Raw genomic sequence first — 17,848 nt, forward strand, 5'->3', positions numbered from 1 at the left:
ACACAGGAAACGACTCCATACAAATCAGTGATAACAGCTAACTCAAGAAGCAGAAACGTAACACAGTGTATTGTCCAGTGGTCCCTCGCTAATAGGACAGACGAGGAAGAACGGGTCCCTCTCACCATCAATAAATGTCATGTTAAATACTACCAAATCATAGGATGCCCGTGCTGACATAAATAAAGGGCACTTAATCCTTTTATTTGACAGGTGATGAAAGTTAAAGTCTTGATAAGTTAAGTGACTCGTCCAACCAGATGTATCACCCATAAGCAAGAAATCGCAAACTAATGTCATGCTCTAGCTAGGTTTCTGACCTCAACATTAATGATTTAAATAAGGTAGTATGCCTTGATTATAATTCAGAAAAGTCAGTTTCTCAACACCCAAAGAACAAAGAATCCAATCAAGAAATGGGCAGAAGACATGCATTTCTGCAAAGAGACATCCAGATGCCCAAGAGACACATAACAAAGTGTTCAACATCACTCAGCATCAGGGAAATATAGATCAAAACCACAGTGAGATACCATCTCACACCAGTCAGAATGGCTAAAATTAACCAGTCAGGAAATGAAAGGTGCTAGCAAGGATGCAGAGAAAGGGGAACCCTCCTATGCTGCTGGTGGGAATGCAAGCTGGTGCAGTCACTCTGGAAAACAGCATGGAGGTTCCTCAAGATGTTAAGAATAGAGTTACCCTACAACCCAGCAACTGCACCACTACGTATTTACCCCAAGATACAAATGTAGTGATCCGAAGGGGCACGGGCCCCCTGAATGTTTATACCAGCAATGTCCACAATAGCCAAACTATGGAAAGAACCTACATGTCCATCAATAGATGAATGAATAAAGAAGATATGGTATATATATATATATATATATATATATATATATATACAACAAAATATTATGTAGCCATCCAAAAACCCCCAGAAATCTTGCCATTTGCAATGATGTGGATGGAACTAGAGGCTATTATGCTAAGCAAAATAAGTCAATCAGAGAAAGATAATTATTGTATGATCTCACTGATACAATGAATCTGAGAAACAAGACAGAGGATCATAAGGGAAGGGAGGGAAAAATGAAACAAGATGAAACCAGAGAGGGAGACAAATAAGAGACTCTCGATCTCAGGAAACAAACTGAGGATGGCTGGCAGGTGGGGGGTTAAGGGAGAGGGTGGCTGGGTGATGGCCACTGGGAGGGTATGTGCTGTGGGGAGTGCTGTGAATTGTTTAAGACTGATGAATCACAGACCTCTACTCCTGAAACAAATAATATGTTATATGTTAGTAAAAAAAATACATTGTCTGTATACCAAAAAAATAAATAAATAAATAAAAATAAAAAGGAAAGAAAGAAAAGTCAGTTTCAGGAATAAACTTCTATATGCCCAGAGTATCAACCATGGAAGGCTTCACCATGACAACTGCCAAGCATGAAGAAGCAATGCACACCAAAGGCACAAGACACAAATCCACTGATCATTGTTCACTCTAATCAGCTGGGTGCCACAGACCCCATGACATGAGTTACAGACACGCACAGTCAGGTATTTCTAGTACGGAGAAGAAAGTGTTTTACTTTAAAATACTGATAACACCAGGAGCGCCTGGGTGGCTCAGTGGGTTAAAGCCTCTGCCTTTGGCTCAGGTCATGATCCCAGGGTCCTGGGAGCGAGCCCCGTATCGGGCTCTCTGCTCAGCAGGGAGCCTGCTTCCCTCTCTCTCTCGCCTGCTTTACTGCCTGCTTGTGATCTCTTTCTTTCAAATAAATAAATAAAATCTTCAAAAAAAAAATACTATTAACATCAGACTGTCCAGTCTTCCCCTTTACAACCTGAGCTACTTTAACTACAAAATGGAACAAAATTATAGTTTTAAATTGGATTTTTCTTTTCTTAAAAAGTCCCAAGCTCTTTCTTTTCTTTTCTTAAAAAGTTCCAAAGTTTCTCTAAAATAATGAAATCTAAAAGCATTCTCTTTTTTTTCCAGTAGCTAAGCCAAGGTTCCAAGCAGCACTTCAAAAACACAATGAACCACGCAGAAGAACCCTGGAGTTTGCTAATTTTCTGTGCCAGTCCCTGGCATTTTTTTTTGGTGTGTTTCAAGTCTAATAACATTTTAAGCATTTTATCTTTTGATATTTTTTCCCAAACTGTTCCCAAGGCACAAGACAATGAGTGGCAGAAGATGACTAATCGAAAAAGAAGAAAAACAGTAATTAAAATCCAAGAGTGAAGACACTGTAATGAAAGCATCGGAGAAAATTACCTGCTTTGTATGCTCTCCATCATCGAAGTCTTCTGGAAACTTAGGTGAAGTGGGCTGAAAGAATACAATATTCAAATCAGCACATGCTTGGCAAACTGCCACAGTGAAAACATTTATTTCCCAGAGGTAAGAAAATCAAGGATAGAAATGAAAACAAGTTAAGACTCAGAGTGATACCTTCTTGAAACCCAACACCCATTGTTCCAAGTACATACATGTTATTTTCATACAAGCTTGACCCCAATGACCACCTAGGCGACAGAAAGCACCTCAGCTGAGGACAAAGTATTTTAAGATCCAACGGTTTCAGAGGAAGACAAAGTAGCTTTAGTAAACACACAGAGGAAAAGAAGCCAAAAAAACCCCCACCAGAGCACCAACAAAGAGCAAAAGAAAAACATTAATCCTGAAACCTCTACTTGCTGAAAAGCTCTCGCCTTCCTGGTCGATAAGATCTCAATCAGAACATTAACTTTCCAGTTTGGTTTTTTGTTTTGTTTGTTTGTTTGTTGCTATAGTTTAGATGCTCTTGAAATGAGGGAACAAACATGAATTTTAGACTAAAGAAAGGTACTTCATCCAGGATATAATCTTTTAAGAGCATTCCAAGCCAAGGCAAGGACATGGTAATCACTGCATTTATCTCCAAACTTTGTGAACACCACAGTCCATGCTGTACTGGGTATAAAAGAATTCAACAGTTTTCAAAAATATCTAGAGAAGCATCTTCAGTGACGGTATAGAGGACTGTAGCTCAGGAAAATGGAAGGCTCTTCACATCTCTAGCTCATGCATCACAAGTCTCCATCACCCTCACCCAAATCTTTTTCTCCACTTTGATCCTAGGGCCCTTTCCAGTGGGCATCCTTGGCCTCACGTGCTTTTAGTTTGGGCAGTAACTGAGGTAAGGATTAATCCCAAGAGCATAGAGGGAGATTTCACTGGGGGAATAAAAAAGTCAAGGGGGTTGTTATCTTCCTTAGCTCTTTTTAACTTTTGGCCATGGGGGTACTGTTAAGGCAAACCACTATGTCAACTCAGTTGGAATCTTTAATATCTAGAACTAAATATCCATTATTCTTATAACCTATTCCCACCGTTGCAACTATACTGATACGTGCGAAGTTTTTGGATCGCTCCTTTGTTTTAAAACCAAGGTGGGGGTGGCACACCTGGGTGGCACAGTTAAGTATCCGGCTCTTGATTTCGGCTCAGGTTGTGATCTCAGGGTCATGAGATCGAACCCCACGTTGGGCTCTGCACCGCACATGGAGAGTCTCTCTCTCTCTCTCTTTCCCTTTGCCCGTCCCTGCGCTTGCTCGGGCAGGTACTCCTTCTCTAAAATGAATAAATAAAATCTTACCAAAAAAAAAAAAAATAGAACTACAGGTAATAGTAAGACTGACTCTTTCATATTACAAATACCAGAAAAATACCCTGCATTAAGTTCTGGTGTCCACGCTAAGATCTTGGTTGCTCAAAACTGAGGCGTTAAAATATCTGATACGTACATCTCTGAGTTGGTTGAGGACAAAGATCCTTTCTGAGGCTGTGACCATGGGGTGATAGGACATCTCAAAGAAGATAATTCCCAGGCTGAAGAGATCCACTTTCTAGGGAGAAGAAACTGTATTTAGACAGCCTTGAATATGTCATTTACCAGGGAATTACAGGACAAGCACTATTAGCTGGGGGAAAAAGTCTGCCTAAGGGAAAAATAGGCCATACTAGGAAAAAACTTGATTTCTTCTTTAAAAAAAAAAAAAAATAGATCTAGAGTACTGATAAAATATTTGGTATGATGTCCCAACACTCTCCTTGAAAACTCATTGTCACTGGTTTAGCTATATACAGACATAGAAAATCACTGGCCAAACAATGAGAGTAATCACTGAAGGACAACTGCGATCTGTCAAAGGAATCTGCTTTGCTTTGCACCTTTACAAACCATCTCCATAGTGCAACACAGACCAAAATCTGCAGTTGACAGCAGAGGTCAGCTACTGACTGCAAAGCCCTATCAATGAAGACAGAAAAATGGCACCACAGAAAGATGATGTGACTAATCCTAACAGAATATGGAAATGCAGCTACAAAGAAGTGGGGCGAGTCAGCGCAGAAGGTCAGGCGGGGAGCCGCCGATGGGAGGACCATCTGCAGAAGGCAGCGTGTCCGAGGCAGCCAGCACGGTCCTCCCGAGGGGCAGGCTGTTCACAGCAAACTGCTCACAGGCACACACGACACATTCAGGGGCGACTCTGGCCATGAATCTGGACTCAAGGATTAGGAGGACAGACTAATTATCACCAAGTGACCTCCCAAGTTTTAAATGCTGTAGCGTTTCCTACACATTGGTTGTAGAAAATGTGAACATCCAGAAGAGCACCAAGAAAAACAGCACTCACTCATCATCCCACTGCTCCAGTATATTTCCTACTGATGTCAGAGAGCTGCCCCCTTCACGTTTTTTAAAAATAAACACACTAGGGTCACCTGGGTGGCTCAGTGGGTTAAGCCTCTGCCTTCGGCTCAGGTCATGATCTCAGGGTCCTGGGATCAAGCCCTGCATCAGGTTTCCAGATCGGCAGGGAGCCTGCTTCTCCCCTCTCTCTTTCTCTGCCTGCCTCTCTGCCTACCTACAATCTCTCTGTCAAATAAATAAATAAAATCTTTAAACACACACACACACACACACACACACACTATAAAACTAGAACCATACATTTTCTAACTTTTATTCCCTTAAGAGAGCATGAATATTTTCCAGCTAGTGTATTGTTTTTCCAAACCAGGCTTCTAAAACATGATCTTAATGACATATTGTATTCAATTATACAGAAGTCCCGTAATTTATTTAGCCATTCATTTTTAAACACCAGTTTTTTTCACTGTTCTAAATAATGCTGTGACAATCCCCTTTTATACCCATCTTTTTGGATGTTGTTGTTTCCTCTGGGTAGATTTCAAGAAGGGTAATTGCTGGGACAAAGGGTGGAAAGAGCCTCTGGCATTTCATTACATGTGGCAAACTGAACTCTGGAGAGGCTGCACTAAGGGAGCCTGCGCCATGCCACAGCCCCGCTGGGTATTTGGCTATCTGTACAGAATTCTACTGTCACTGCCTGGTGCTCCTTATCAGAACGGAAACCCAGGCTTGGGGTTCACTGTAAGCCTGAAAATATGCTCTGATGTGAATTGCCTGCCCAATATATTTTTGAAATTTTGCTCTACACTCTCACCCTAAGGGATCCCACCCAGCCGCATGGCTTTAAATCCCACCTGTGTGAGGATGACTCTCGGATTTATACCTGATTCCAACCTTTCCACTGAACTCAAGTCCCGAGTCTTCAATAACCTACTGAACATCTATAAGTAGATCTCTCATCAGGCATTTCCAAATTAACATGACCCCCAAACAGGATTTTGCTGCTGTCCTCTCATCCTGGACAACTAGCCCGCCCCCAGCTGCTCCAGCAGAAACCTGGGCACTGTCCTATCACCCCACCTTATCTCCACCCAACGTCCCCTCGACCATGCGTCTTACTTGAGCACACTTCTCCCCACGGCTACCGCCACCACTCGGGTTCCAGCTAGCAGCCACCCAACCTGACTTCTGCAAAGCCTCCAGCAGCAGCTGGAGTGAACTCTCTTGCTCAAGACCCTGCAGTGGCTCCCTGTGCACACCCGTTTTTCAAGGCTAAGCTGGTTCTACATCATCTGACCTTGGTCTTCCTTTCCAGCTTCATGCCTTTCTCCCCCAGCGCTCACCAGGCTGTATCTGCATGGATGTTCTTTTTGATGGTCTCCAATGGGCAAGCCAGTGCTGGCTCGGTTTTCTCCTTATGCATGCTATTTCTTTTGCTTACCCTTTATTCCTCTCAGCTCCCAACTTCATGTGGCTTGTCCCTTCTCCATCCTTAAAGCCATCCTCTTGGGGAAGCCTTCTCTGGTCAGTTTATCTGGACATGATGCCCCCCTACTGTTCTCTGGAGTCGATTTCTTTTCTTAACCATTTGTGATTATTTTATGTTTTCACCTGTTTATTGTCTGTTTCATCCACCAAAGGCTAAGCTCTTCCAGGGCTGGAATAAAACACCTGTCTTCTCAGTCAACTGTCCTGTTCTCTGTATTTCTGGGGCCCAGCTTAGGACGAGGTTAGTGCAAATCCTTTCTGGATGGACGGACAGTAAGGTCCTTAGCAGCAACAGTGCCAGCTTCAGGGGAGTCATCAACTCGACATACATGTGGATATGTCGAATGAATGAATGAACGAATGTTCCCATTGCAGCGGCAATTAACACCAAACGCTATGATCTCGATCACAATGTTCTTCCTACGATCTTACCCTTGAGACCTCCCCTTCGCCCAGAAAGCTTCCCCTTTACCTGGTTGTACGTGGGTCTACTGCTTCCTTGGATCTCCGGGCTTACATATAAAGCAGTACCAACCATTCCAGTCAGATGACCTGCATGGAAGAAGACAAAGTGAAACTTTTCTAATAAGAGGACTAAGGAGGTAAGGCAAATTTTTATTTAAAAGAAAAAAAGGAGGAGAGGGGGCTTCTTAGGAATGAGGCATGATCTGTTAACTCTTCACCGCCTTCAGAGGAAGGCGAAGTACACACTTCACCGAGGGTTTAACCAGAAGTCACGTATGGCCACAGACTCTGTTCCACATGGGAGGTCTCTGCTCTTGCAGAGGGATGGTGCAGAGAGAAGACCCCAGACATCCCAGGTCATGAGGTAACCTCACATTAGCGTGTGGGTCCAAGTGTAACCATCTACCTATGATGGCCAATTATCTAACTAAAGCTCTAATTTAGGTAAGATAGTGAAGAGGGGAAAAAAAAAACTGAAGCATGCTCACGGTTTTGTTAATTTAATGAGTAATGGTAATTTGCTTTAGAATAAAATCTTTATGGATGAAAAACAGGTTTCAGATTAAGAAACCTGTATTGTATGGCGTATTAAAAATTTTCTAAGAGAGCAGATCTTATGGTGAGTGTTCCTACCACAAAATTTAATAATTAGGAAGGCAGGAGGAAACCTGGAGGTTATGGATATGTTTATAACATAGGTTGAGATGGGTGGTTTCATGGGTATATATGTATCTCCAAGCTCCTCGGGGGTATACATTATATTTGCGCAGCTTTTTATATGTAAAGGAGAGAGAGATAGAGAGAAAATCAGAGAAGAAAACCCCTGTGTTCTGCTTTTTAATCCACTAATTAAACATACAGTCTTCTGGATTTACCTGAGGGGTCTGATTTAATCGAGTGATCTGCCGTATCATCTTGTTTGCCATCAGCCTAAAAAAATACAAGCCAGTCAAATACCACTTTTAAAATGTTATGTTATTCCACAGAAACGGCCTCTCCATTTCTAAATCAAGACCGACAGAAAACTTACCCACAGAAAACAGAATTAACTACAGTAATGTTTTTCCTGTGCTCTGAATAGTGTCTGTTTATTTAGCCTGCTAAAGCGGGACTCCCTGGAAACCCCCCTGAGACCAAGAAGGAGAAGGGCTCATCGCTGAGGAACTCCTCCTTCAGGGCAGAAAGCCCCGAAAGAGAAACCCATTTATTTTCACGTTTGCAAATGCCAAAGCAGAAATCCATTGACGAGGAAGGTGCAGAGCATTTTAACAACCACTACAAACTCACTCTCTAACTTCCCCGCTGCTGTTCCCTCATGTGGGGCCACGTTTACTCCTCGTTCCCAGAGGCTGATCACCACAGCTTCTCCACTGTCCCCATGAGCCCCTCTCAGGTAGCCCCACCTTTCTCAGCTGTACCTGTGCCGACACCATCTCACAGACCACCCTGAGGCACCACTCCACAGGGTCCTGTCACAGGCACCATCACACATACCAGCATCTCTCATGTTCTCAGCAGCAGGCACTGTTCCGAGGGCTTGCCTTGTCCTCTCATTTTATCTACCCAACAACTCTCGGAAGGAGGTTCTAGCATTAGGCACGCTGTACAGTTGAAGTACGGAGAGTTTAACCTGCCCCAGGTCACACTGCCGTAAAGGGGCAGGGAAAGGACTGTGTGTAGCCCTGGTCGGGGGGCCTCCGCAGCCTGTGCCTCTGTCTACTCACTATATTACAGCCTCTGATATTAGGTTAAATTCTTCCGTTTGGGGATCAAGACCCCACCATCAGGCCCTTCCTTGCTTGGTCTCAGCACTCTTCAAAATGCCCCGCTGTTCTGCTCAGGACCACACTCTCATTGTCTCCCTTCTGTTTCCTCCCTCTCCACTCCTAACCTCACCTTCTAGTTTTGTCCCTATGGTTGTTCTATGACTGATCTAAATCTCTGACCACCCTTGGAATTAATTGCATGTACTAGAGATTTTGTGCCTATTGACTCCATCTTATGAAAAGACTCTTCTCGGGCACTTAAGGCCTGCCGCCTACAAGAACCCCCAACTTTCCAGCATCGTCACATCTCCCCTAATGCTTCACAGTCATGTGTTGTCACAGACAACATGCTGGCCTCCCAGGAGTCATGTCTATTCACCCCAGGGCCTTTGCTTATGCTATTCCTTCTCTCTCGGATCTCTTGCCCTGGTCTGCCTTCAATCTCAGCCTGCTGGACTCTCACCCATCCTTAAAGGCCCATCCGAAATGCTTGTTTCTTTATAACACCTTTCTGGGTCCTCATAACCATATGTCAAGTTTCTCTTGCCTTTTGCTCTTGTATCGCTATTTCTCTTCACATTATTTTAGCTTTGCATGTTGAACAACTATTCTATAATGATGTCTAAGACTGGATTTTCAGGTATTCCATGATATTTTGAGCTCTATTTCCTTAAATTAACGAAAAGCCCCTCAAGGGTAAAGCATCAAGCCCAGTGCCTGGCAATGGTAGGCCAAATGACCAAATTATTTCAAAAAGTATTATATACCTTTGACCTCAGTATCATCCAGAAACCAGTAATTTTATGTCTCTCAAGTGGAACATCCTCACTATAGTGTATTTTTCCTTTCTAAGCCTAAGGGATCATTTGCGGCTCACCCCTTCAGACTTGCAGAATTTCCTGGGGATTACAGAGCAGAGTTTAATCAACTCATAACCATGAAAGCATTGCAAGACAGGATAATCAAGGCACGCAGGTTCATTTTTTTAGGCATAGTCCAATCTGAAAAATACTCACAGTGAAGGCCAGATGGTCTGTTGCTAAACCAAAATCACCTATTTTCACATGGTCATCGGAATCTAAAAAAATGTTGACAGGCTTTAAATCCCGGTGAATCATTCCCTGATGGAAGAGAAAAAAGAACTGTTTCCCAAGCATAGTTTATAGTTTACCTGTTTCCTAATCTCAAAGGCCAACCTAATGTCAAGATGCAGAGGAGATCCTCTCCCTCAGACTGGTCCAGGCTGTTTTGGCCTCTGTACTGTCTCCTGACTGTCCTGCCAGTAACCTTCCCAACATCTCCCAGTCTACCTGCTGGTGGTCCTGGAGGAGGTCAAACCCGAACTGTTCCCTGGGGGCATCCAAGGGCTCCCTCCACCGGGTTCCCAATCTCTCTGTGGAATCACAAAACGCTGCTGTATCAACCCTCAGCTGTATCCATGCCGAGAAGACACAGACCATTTTCCTTCCTTCTCCTATTCTTCTCTTCACACTATTTCCCCTGCCTTGTAAATTCTTGTTTTCTCCTCTCATCTGAATTGTGCCAACACTTCCAAGTGCCAACTTGCCTACAATGCCTTACACAGCGAATCTAATTCAATCTGCATCCCTAGCACACACCTAAGTGCTCAATGATTAACTGTTACGTGAACTTGGCTTTCTCTCCTTCCTTATGGCAGCCTCATGATGCTTACTGTTTCAGGCACTATAATATAGGAAACAATTTAAAAAATAATAAAAACACCTTATGGTATCATCTCCTTACTGTTACACGAAGATGAATTTGGGTTCCTTCAAAAAAAGAACAAGTCCCTCTCAAGTATGGGGTCTGCTATATGCTTGTGACTATCTGCATTTCTAGATGTGGCAGAGCACAAGATACCCAGCAGATCATTAGCAGAAGCTGAGCAAATGAGATGTAGAGAAGAGTGCATGTGGGCACAGTTCTAGGATCCCGGGAGATATCAAAGAGCTCCAACGGCTGTCATTAAAATTCATTTTGATTTCCAACCCTGCAAACCTTACTCCACCAACTCATTTATGAATTTAACATATGTAAATCACAGTCCTGGCTTTTCAGTATAAATATATGACAGTCTAAACATTTTAAGGTTAAAGAAAATTATGCAAAGGAAAAAAACACATGTACACTGCCCAATGCGGTAGATAATCCCATTTTTAAAGTGTAAGCAGTGTTTCATCCTGAAGCTAAGTCCATCAGCTTTATAAAATGACATTTTATACTATGTGGTGGGCTGTGTCTCCAGTCTCATCTCTACCCTTGCTAGATGACTTCTGGATTTCGCCATGGTCCTAAGAAGGACCACACTAAGCCAAGTAGAATCAAATGACTGGGTCTGTATTCATCACACTCACTTTATTCTAAGTAACTGAAGTAACCACCCTTGCTTTTTGTGTATGTTGAAACATTTTTGCTTAACCCAGAGGTTGGAGAACTCTTTCTAAAGGGTCAGATAAATATCTTACACGTTACAGGCCTCACAGTCTCTGTCACAACTATTCAGCCCCACAGCTGTAACACAAACACAGCCATAGGCAATATGTAGACAAACGAGTATGGCCCTGTTTGAGTAAAACTTTATTGTGGACACTAAAACTTGAATTTTACAGAATTTTCATGTGTCATGGAATATTCTTCTTCTGATTTTTTTTTTTTTAAACAATCCTTTACACATGTAAAAGCTGGGCACCTTGGTGGCTCAGTTAGTTAAGTACTTGACTCTTGAGCTCAGCTCAGATCTTGATCTCAGGATTGTGAATTCAAGCCCTGCACTGGACTCTACGCTAGGTGTGAAGTCTACTTAAAAAAAAAAAAAATGTAGGGGCGCCTGGGTGGCTCAGTGGTTAAGCGTCTGCCTTCAGCTCAGGTCATGATCCCAGGGTCCTGGGATGGAATTCCACTCCCTGCTTGGTGGGAAGCCTGATTCTCCTTCTCCTTCTGCCTCTTCTCCTCCCTGTGCCCTGTCTGTTAAATAAATAAATAACATCTTTTAACAAAAAAAATTGTAAAAGACATTCTTAGCTTACAGGTCATATAAAAGCAGATGGAGGTTGGATTTGACCCCATGGCCACAGTTTGCTGACCCCTGTCCTAACCCTCAATCTTTTCTTTGAACTCTGATACCTTATACTATATACATGTCTTTTGATATGTCTGACCTATAAAAATAAATTTCAATATACCCATAATTTTCCCTCTGTTTCTGTTTTTCTCTAATCTCACAATATTTTTTTTGTCATCAGTTTTATACAAGCATAAGTTTTCAAGTATGAAATGTTGTAAAGTTTACTTTCTCGTGGATATACGCCAATCCATCCAGAATCTCTCGAAAAAGCCTCCAGAGTCTGACAGTGTCCAGATATAGCCCCTGGTCAATGGTGTCACGCAAAGTGCTCTTCTCACAGTACTCCATCTGGGGACAAGAACAAACCAGGCAGCATTTGATTGTATAGGGTTTCAATTAAGGCAGAAAATGGCAATTAATGTAATCTTCCATTTTAAAACATGTGCTGTGGATTTTAAGTACTTAAAGGCAAGGCTTAATTTTTTTTTTTTGAGGAAAGAATCCAACTATTTAAAAAAATTTGGGGGGGGGAGAGAGACATTATCACAGCACCTCAACATAACCCTTTTAATTTTTATTATCATTCATTAAAAAATAAGACTTGTTTAAAATCCTTGTCATAAATAATTTCATTCTTTTTCAAATAATGAAAAAACTGAGAATTAAGTAAACTTGTTTCACATGACCATTTCCAAACCCAAATTTCCAAGAAAGGCTAATTAAAAATCTAACGACGTCATGAGCCTTCCTCATTTGTACTTTGAACTAGTGACAGTGACCCTCAAGTCCAGAGTAAAACACTGTAAATATCCAAACATCCAGGACAAGGGTCTTTCTCATCCCTTCTTAAATATTAATGTATCAGAAAACAATGCAGTATCATTTAAATCTTCAATCAGCATGTAGCCTTTGATTTATGCAACTGGCCTATGGGTTTCAAACCAGTGCTTCATGCTCTGAATAACCACCTCGAGATTCTGACTCATCGCCGAGCCCTCACGAGGGCCTGGGACTCTCAGACTGTGATCTTATCACACCTCCAGACACACCTCCCCTGTGTACTTCTGACTCATAACTGTCTAGAGACTGAACGCACAGAGTACAGACTTCACAGTTAGTGGTTTAGAGGACAAATGCTTTATTCTGCGTGAGTGGTACATTGGCGATGTTTATATTAGGGAAAAATTAAAAGCAGCCACCTAATTAGTGTCTTTTGAAACATCTACTTGTCTGAGGCCTCCCTTCTGGAACACACTACTGCATCTGACATTTCAGATCTGCCTATTTACCGACAGGACTGCAAATACTAATAAGGCCCCACAGTCCTATTCACTTGGGGCAGAGGCAGAATGTTCCTCATGGGTCTGCAATTGTGCCTCTGCTAGCAGGGCTCACCAGGGTCTGGGACTCTGGCCCTCAGGCAGAGAAGTCTGCTTCCTTTTAGTAAAGCCCCATTGGAAGTGGCTTACCCAGGGTTCCTGTCACCCAGAGGTTCCAGGACTTTAGGCACTTAGCCTGAGGCTACCCTGGGGTTTCTTCTGCACATGCAAGAGATGTCTGCATCACACCTTACTTGTCCAGATCCGGCTTGTTAGAGTGGAACTTCGGTACGTGCAAGTCTAGCGCTTACAGAACTCAGACGTGGTTTTGTGACCTTAAAAGTGTTACTTTTCTTATTCTACACAAGTCACTGAATAGCTAGATGGGCACAGAATGCAAAAGAAACTTGCCTGAGCTCCCACAGCTGTGACTGGGGGATCCAGAAGGAGAACTTACTCAGACTGAGTCCAGAGCCTGTACCCACCGCCCTACACCATCCCCTGCTATGGTACAGAAAACACGAGTTCAAGGCTGGGGGTCAGGGCGTCTGGGCTGCAAGGGCTGCAACTGTCTCCCGTCAATTCACCTTTGGCAGTGCCACTGAATCCCTCCTCTGCCTTGTGTCTTGCTCTAGCCTCCCACAATATTCCCACTAGCGCCCACCGGGAGGCGCTGTGTGAACGAGCGCCGCGCGCAGGATCTCACCTGGATATACAGGTAATGCACAGCTTCGACAACAGCTGATGGCTCACTTTCATGGCAACTGTTCTTCCCATTGCAGTCTTCATTCTAATCCAAGAGGAACACGGGAGAACTCAAAAAATGGGAACACGGGGGCACCTGGGTGGCTGAGTGGGTTAAGCCTCTGCCTTCGGCTCAGGTCATGATCCCAGCGTCCTGGAATTTAGCCCCACATCAGGCTCTCTGTTTGGCGGGGAGCCTGACCCCCTTCCTGCCTCTCTGACTACTTGTGATCTCTCTCTCCTTCTCACTCTCTCTCTGTCAAATAAATAAATAAATAAAATCTTAAAAAAAAAAAAATGGGAACACGAACATCACCCTCCTCAGGCTCTTTGTGCCCACCCTCACCCGACACGCCAACATCCTTTCGCCTCGGAGAGGAGGTCCAAGCAGGACACAGCCTCTGTCCTTTAGACACCACTAGCACTTCAAAGGCAACTGTGCTATTACCAGAATCTACTGGAGAGTTCACAGGTATGTCACTATATAGAATAATGATGGGGGAAAATAGGAAGTAGGTACCTATTATGGTTGTGTGATCGACATAAAGATTCCAAGTCAACTGTTATCTACAGGCTAGTATTTTAAAGGTTTCAGATGAAATGGAATACCTTTCTTTGATGGTAGGCTTACTTTGGGAAGAAGAGAGATCTGTCTTCAGCTCAATCAACTTAAATGGGAAGTTATTACTGAAAGGCACACTGCCTTCTGGGCAGTGCCACTGAGGGACTGGCACCCAGCTGCCACTCACTGTGACCAATCGTCCAGAATGCTTTTCCACTCTATTCTTCCCCTAAAGGTCATTTCTAACTCTTGTCCCCCACCCTCTTTTTTAAAGTTCTTTTAGGGATGCCTGGGTGGCTCAGTTGGTTGAGCCTCTGCCTTGGGCTCAGGTCATGATCTCAGGGTTTGGGGATCAAGTCCCACATCGGGTTCCTAGCTCAACGGAGAACGCGTTTCTCCCTCTGCCTGCTGCTCCCCCTGATCGTGCTCTCTGACAAATAAAAACTTAAAAAAAATTCTTTTATTCTTCTCATAAATGTATTTAAGCATTTCCCCTCATCACAACCACCTGGGGGAAAAGGATTGGCTAAGGAAAGAGCATTAGATCTTATTTGACAGTTTATGATTTAGTTTGTGGAAGCATTTTTCAACATTTTTCCTTTAGCAAAGAAAAAAAAAAGGCAGCTCTGTTCTGCAAACAGTGAAGTTCTACTCTTGAATCATTTATATACCCTGGAGATTATCTGTAGAAGACTGTTAATCTCTTGGAGTCTTCTACTCATCAATTAGAATGCCCGTGGGATGTTGCCCCTAAGAAGCAAAACCAGGATTGTAAATTTGGTGCTCCTGTAATAATTAAACGTATAGCTAATGCTCAAATAAAAGCAGTAGGTTGTAATTTATGTATTTTTTAAAGATTTTATTTATTTATCTGAAAGAGAGCGAGCACACAGAGTATGAGCAGGGGAGGGGCAAAGAGAGAAGCAGACTCCCCCCTGAGCAGGGAGCCAGATGTAGGGCTTGATCCTGGCACTGCAGGATCATGACCTGAGCCCAAGGCAGACACTTAACCGACAGAGTCAAGCAGATGCCTCTATAATTTATAAATTTAAACTAAGAAGACTTTAAGGTTCTTTTAATTTAAAAAAACATCAAAATGCCAGAGAATGCATTCAAACCTCCTTTAAATCAATTTAGCTGCTTATCAGGGCCCACATGTAGACTTTTATCTACTACAAATGTACCCTTATAATGGCTTACAATTCTATTTTTATTCCTAGAAATGAAGTCGTGGCACTCTACCCCCTCTCATGGAAGTTTCCTCCACATTAACAACGGCCTGTCCTAGTTGTCAGTGCCACGCAGCGGCGATCGGGGGCTCTGTTAGTCTGGGCAGAGGAGGATGCAGGACTGCGCGGGGTCCAAGGCCTCAAACGGTGTTTTTCAAACTTTTCAGACCATGACCCACATGAAGAAATATATTTTATATCATACCCAATTCACATACTCATGTGAGACATGGTATACACACAGGTTACTTTTCCTAGTGTGATGCATGGTCTCCACTCTTCCCTACAGCACTAAAAATTAAATAAAGCTGGCTGCAGGCCTGAAAACCTCTTTCATTGCCTGTTCAGGATCATGACTCAGTGCTAAAACACTGTGCTAGATAGTAATCCGGATTAATTGGTCAAAGAGACCAACATAACTCTATTAGGCTCTTTAATTACTTAAATCGATCCCTATCTCCAACCACATCAAGTTTCCCCAAATCTTCTAAGAAATGTTGTTCATTCAAAAAAGCAAGACAAAACAAAACCCAGCATGTCAATTTACTCCTCCCCTCTCAAAACAGGTATGTGTGGTTATGTGGACAATATAAAATATAAGGCCCATGAATAATAAATTAAACTATCATGTTTTAAAATTGATAATTTCTATATCTGCCTATTAGAGTGAGGCTTTACTGTTCCACCCAGGGTTTTTAACATCAAGCACTAGTTTTCTTACATGCCCACCCCTGAGAAAACGGTGTAATTTCTATTTATATATTTACCTGATTCTGACTCTTACTGTTCTCATCTTCAAAGATGATATCACTGTCAGAATCTGAAGCAGGTCTTAAAAAGAGAAACAGAGAAATACTAAAGAAATCAAATTCTCTGTTAGAATTCCACAGCTAAGAGTCATAATTGACTGTCTCTCACTGGACAGAATGAAATCAAACCAGGAAAGACAAGATGGATCAGGGTGTCTTCTGAGATGCACAAACTTTTAGGATCACAAACTTGATCCTAAAACTTGACTTGTCAGAACCGCAAGTGGCCCTATGTCAAGCTTCTGGGTTAGTTTTTAAATATCCCGGAGTTGGAAGCCCCTATCCAAAAGAATGCTCTTTTAAAAACTTGCTGTCAATGGTACTAAGAAGATGAAGTATTGAAAGGAATTTCTATTTATCCTTTCTTCGGGGCTTGGGTTTTAGAGCGCTTTTGAAGACACCAACAGGGAATAAAACCTTTGGATTGAATCTGGTTCCCCTCTAAACACACAATTCTGCACTTCAACATGGTGACGGCCTGGGTTTCTGACTGAATCCCCTCTCCCGGGGCATGGGCCTGGCACCCCCACGGGTGCTCTTACAGGAAGGGTTGCCGGAACATGCCCTCCTGCTCGTCCTCGTCGTCCTCCTCCTCATCGTCGTCCTCCTCGTCGCTGCTGGAGCCCGGGCCAGCGGGCTGGAAGCGGGCGCTGGCCGAGCGCTCGCCCGACGTGCTCCACTCCACCGAGCTGAGGATGGGCGGGGGCGCGGCCGCCTCCACGCTGCCGGGGCCATTAGGCCCGCCGCAGCACACCGGCTGCTGGGACGGAGCTGGCGCATCCCATGTTTGGGGCCGTGAGTCCGAGTCCGAGTCCGGGGGCAGCATCGCCGATCCCACCGGCCGCTCATATCTCTCGATCCAGGCATTGTAGTAGCGCACGATGTTCTCATGATGCAGGCGCGACAGCAGTGTCACCTCGCCCTTGATCCTGCGGAAGTGCCTGCTGGCCGGGTTGATGGGGATGCGCTTCACCGCGTAGCAGCAGCCGTCCAGCTTGTTCTGCACCTGCCGTGGAGCACGGGAGAGGAAGGAAACAGGTGCCCGTCAGCCGCTGTGAGCCTCGCAGACTGGTATTTGTAGCCCATGACCCCAAGCCCTTCCTGGGGAGCCCTGAATTCTCAGGGAGAAGCAACAGTTACTACAGTAGAGAGCCACACATTTCAGTCTCTTAAGCTGAACAAAAAAGTCTTGACTGCCGAAATCCCAAGAAAACATCTCACTCCAAACAACATGTATATTTAGCTTAATTAGGACCTGGAGAGGGCGCCTAGGTGGCTCAGTAGATTAAGCGTCTGCCTTCGGCTCAGGTCATGATCCCAGGGCAGGGGGATCCAGCCCCACATAGGGCTCCTTGCTCAGCAGGAAGCCTGCTTCTCCCTCTCTCACTCCCCCTGCTTGTGTTCTCTCTCTCTCGCTGTGTCTCTGTCAAATAAATAAGCAAAATATTTTTTTAAAATGCTAATTATTGGGGCGCCTGGTTGGCTCAGTGGGTTAAGGCCTCTGCTTTCGGCTCAGGTCATGATCCCAGGGTCCTGGGATTGAGCCCCACATCGGGCTCTCTGCTCAGCACAGAGCCTGCTTCCCCCGCTCTCTCTGCCTGTCTCTCTGCCTACTTGTGATCTCTCTCTGTCAAATAAATAAATAAAATCTTAAAAAAAATTTTTTTTTTTT

General features: G+C 43.7%; 1 protein-coding gene across 3 annotated transcripts in view; it reads right to left on the reverse strand.

Annotated features, from left to right (window-relative positions):
- Window positions 1–17,848, reverse strand: part of EIF2AK4 (eukaryotic translation initiation factor 2 alpha kinase 4) — a 114,583-nt gene that overhangs the window by 38,374 nt on the left and 58,361 nt on the right. For all 3 annotated transcript variants that reach the window (XM_044231478.1, XM_044231477.1, XM_044231479.1), the window contains 9 exons: window positions 16,719–17,182; window positions 16,135–16,198; window positions 13,539–13,622; window positions 11,739–11,861; window positions 9,445–9,549; window positions 7,538–7,592; window positions 6,670–6,749; window positions 3,796–3,897; window positions 2,285–2,338 (listed from right to left, as the gene is read on the reverse strand). In XM_044231478.1, coding sequence (XP_044087413.1) covers window positions 2,285–2,338; window positions 3,796–3,897; window positions 6,670–6,749; window positions 7,538–7,592; window positions 9,445–9,549; window positions 11,739–11,861; window positions 13,539–13,622; window positions 16,135–16,198; window positions 16,719–17,182 — 1,131 coding nt within the window. The remainder of the gene's footprint in view (window positions 1–2,284; window positions 2,339–3,795; window positions 3,898–6,669; window positions 6,750–7,537; window positions 7,593–9,444; window positions 9,550–11,738; window positions 11,862–13,538; window positions 13,623–16,134; window positions 16,199–16,718; window positions 17,183–17,848) is intronic.

Source organism: Neovison vison, chromosome 13 (assembly GCF_020171115.1).
Source record: "Neovison vison isolate M4711 chromosome 13, ASM_NN_V1, whole genome shotgun sequence".
Classification (NCBI taxonomy): Eukaryota; Metazoa; Chordata; class Mammalia; order Carnivora; family Mustelidae; genus Neogale; species Neogale vison.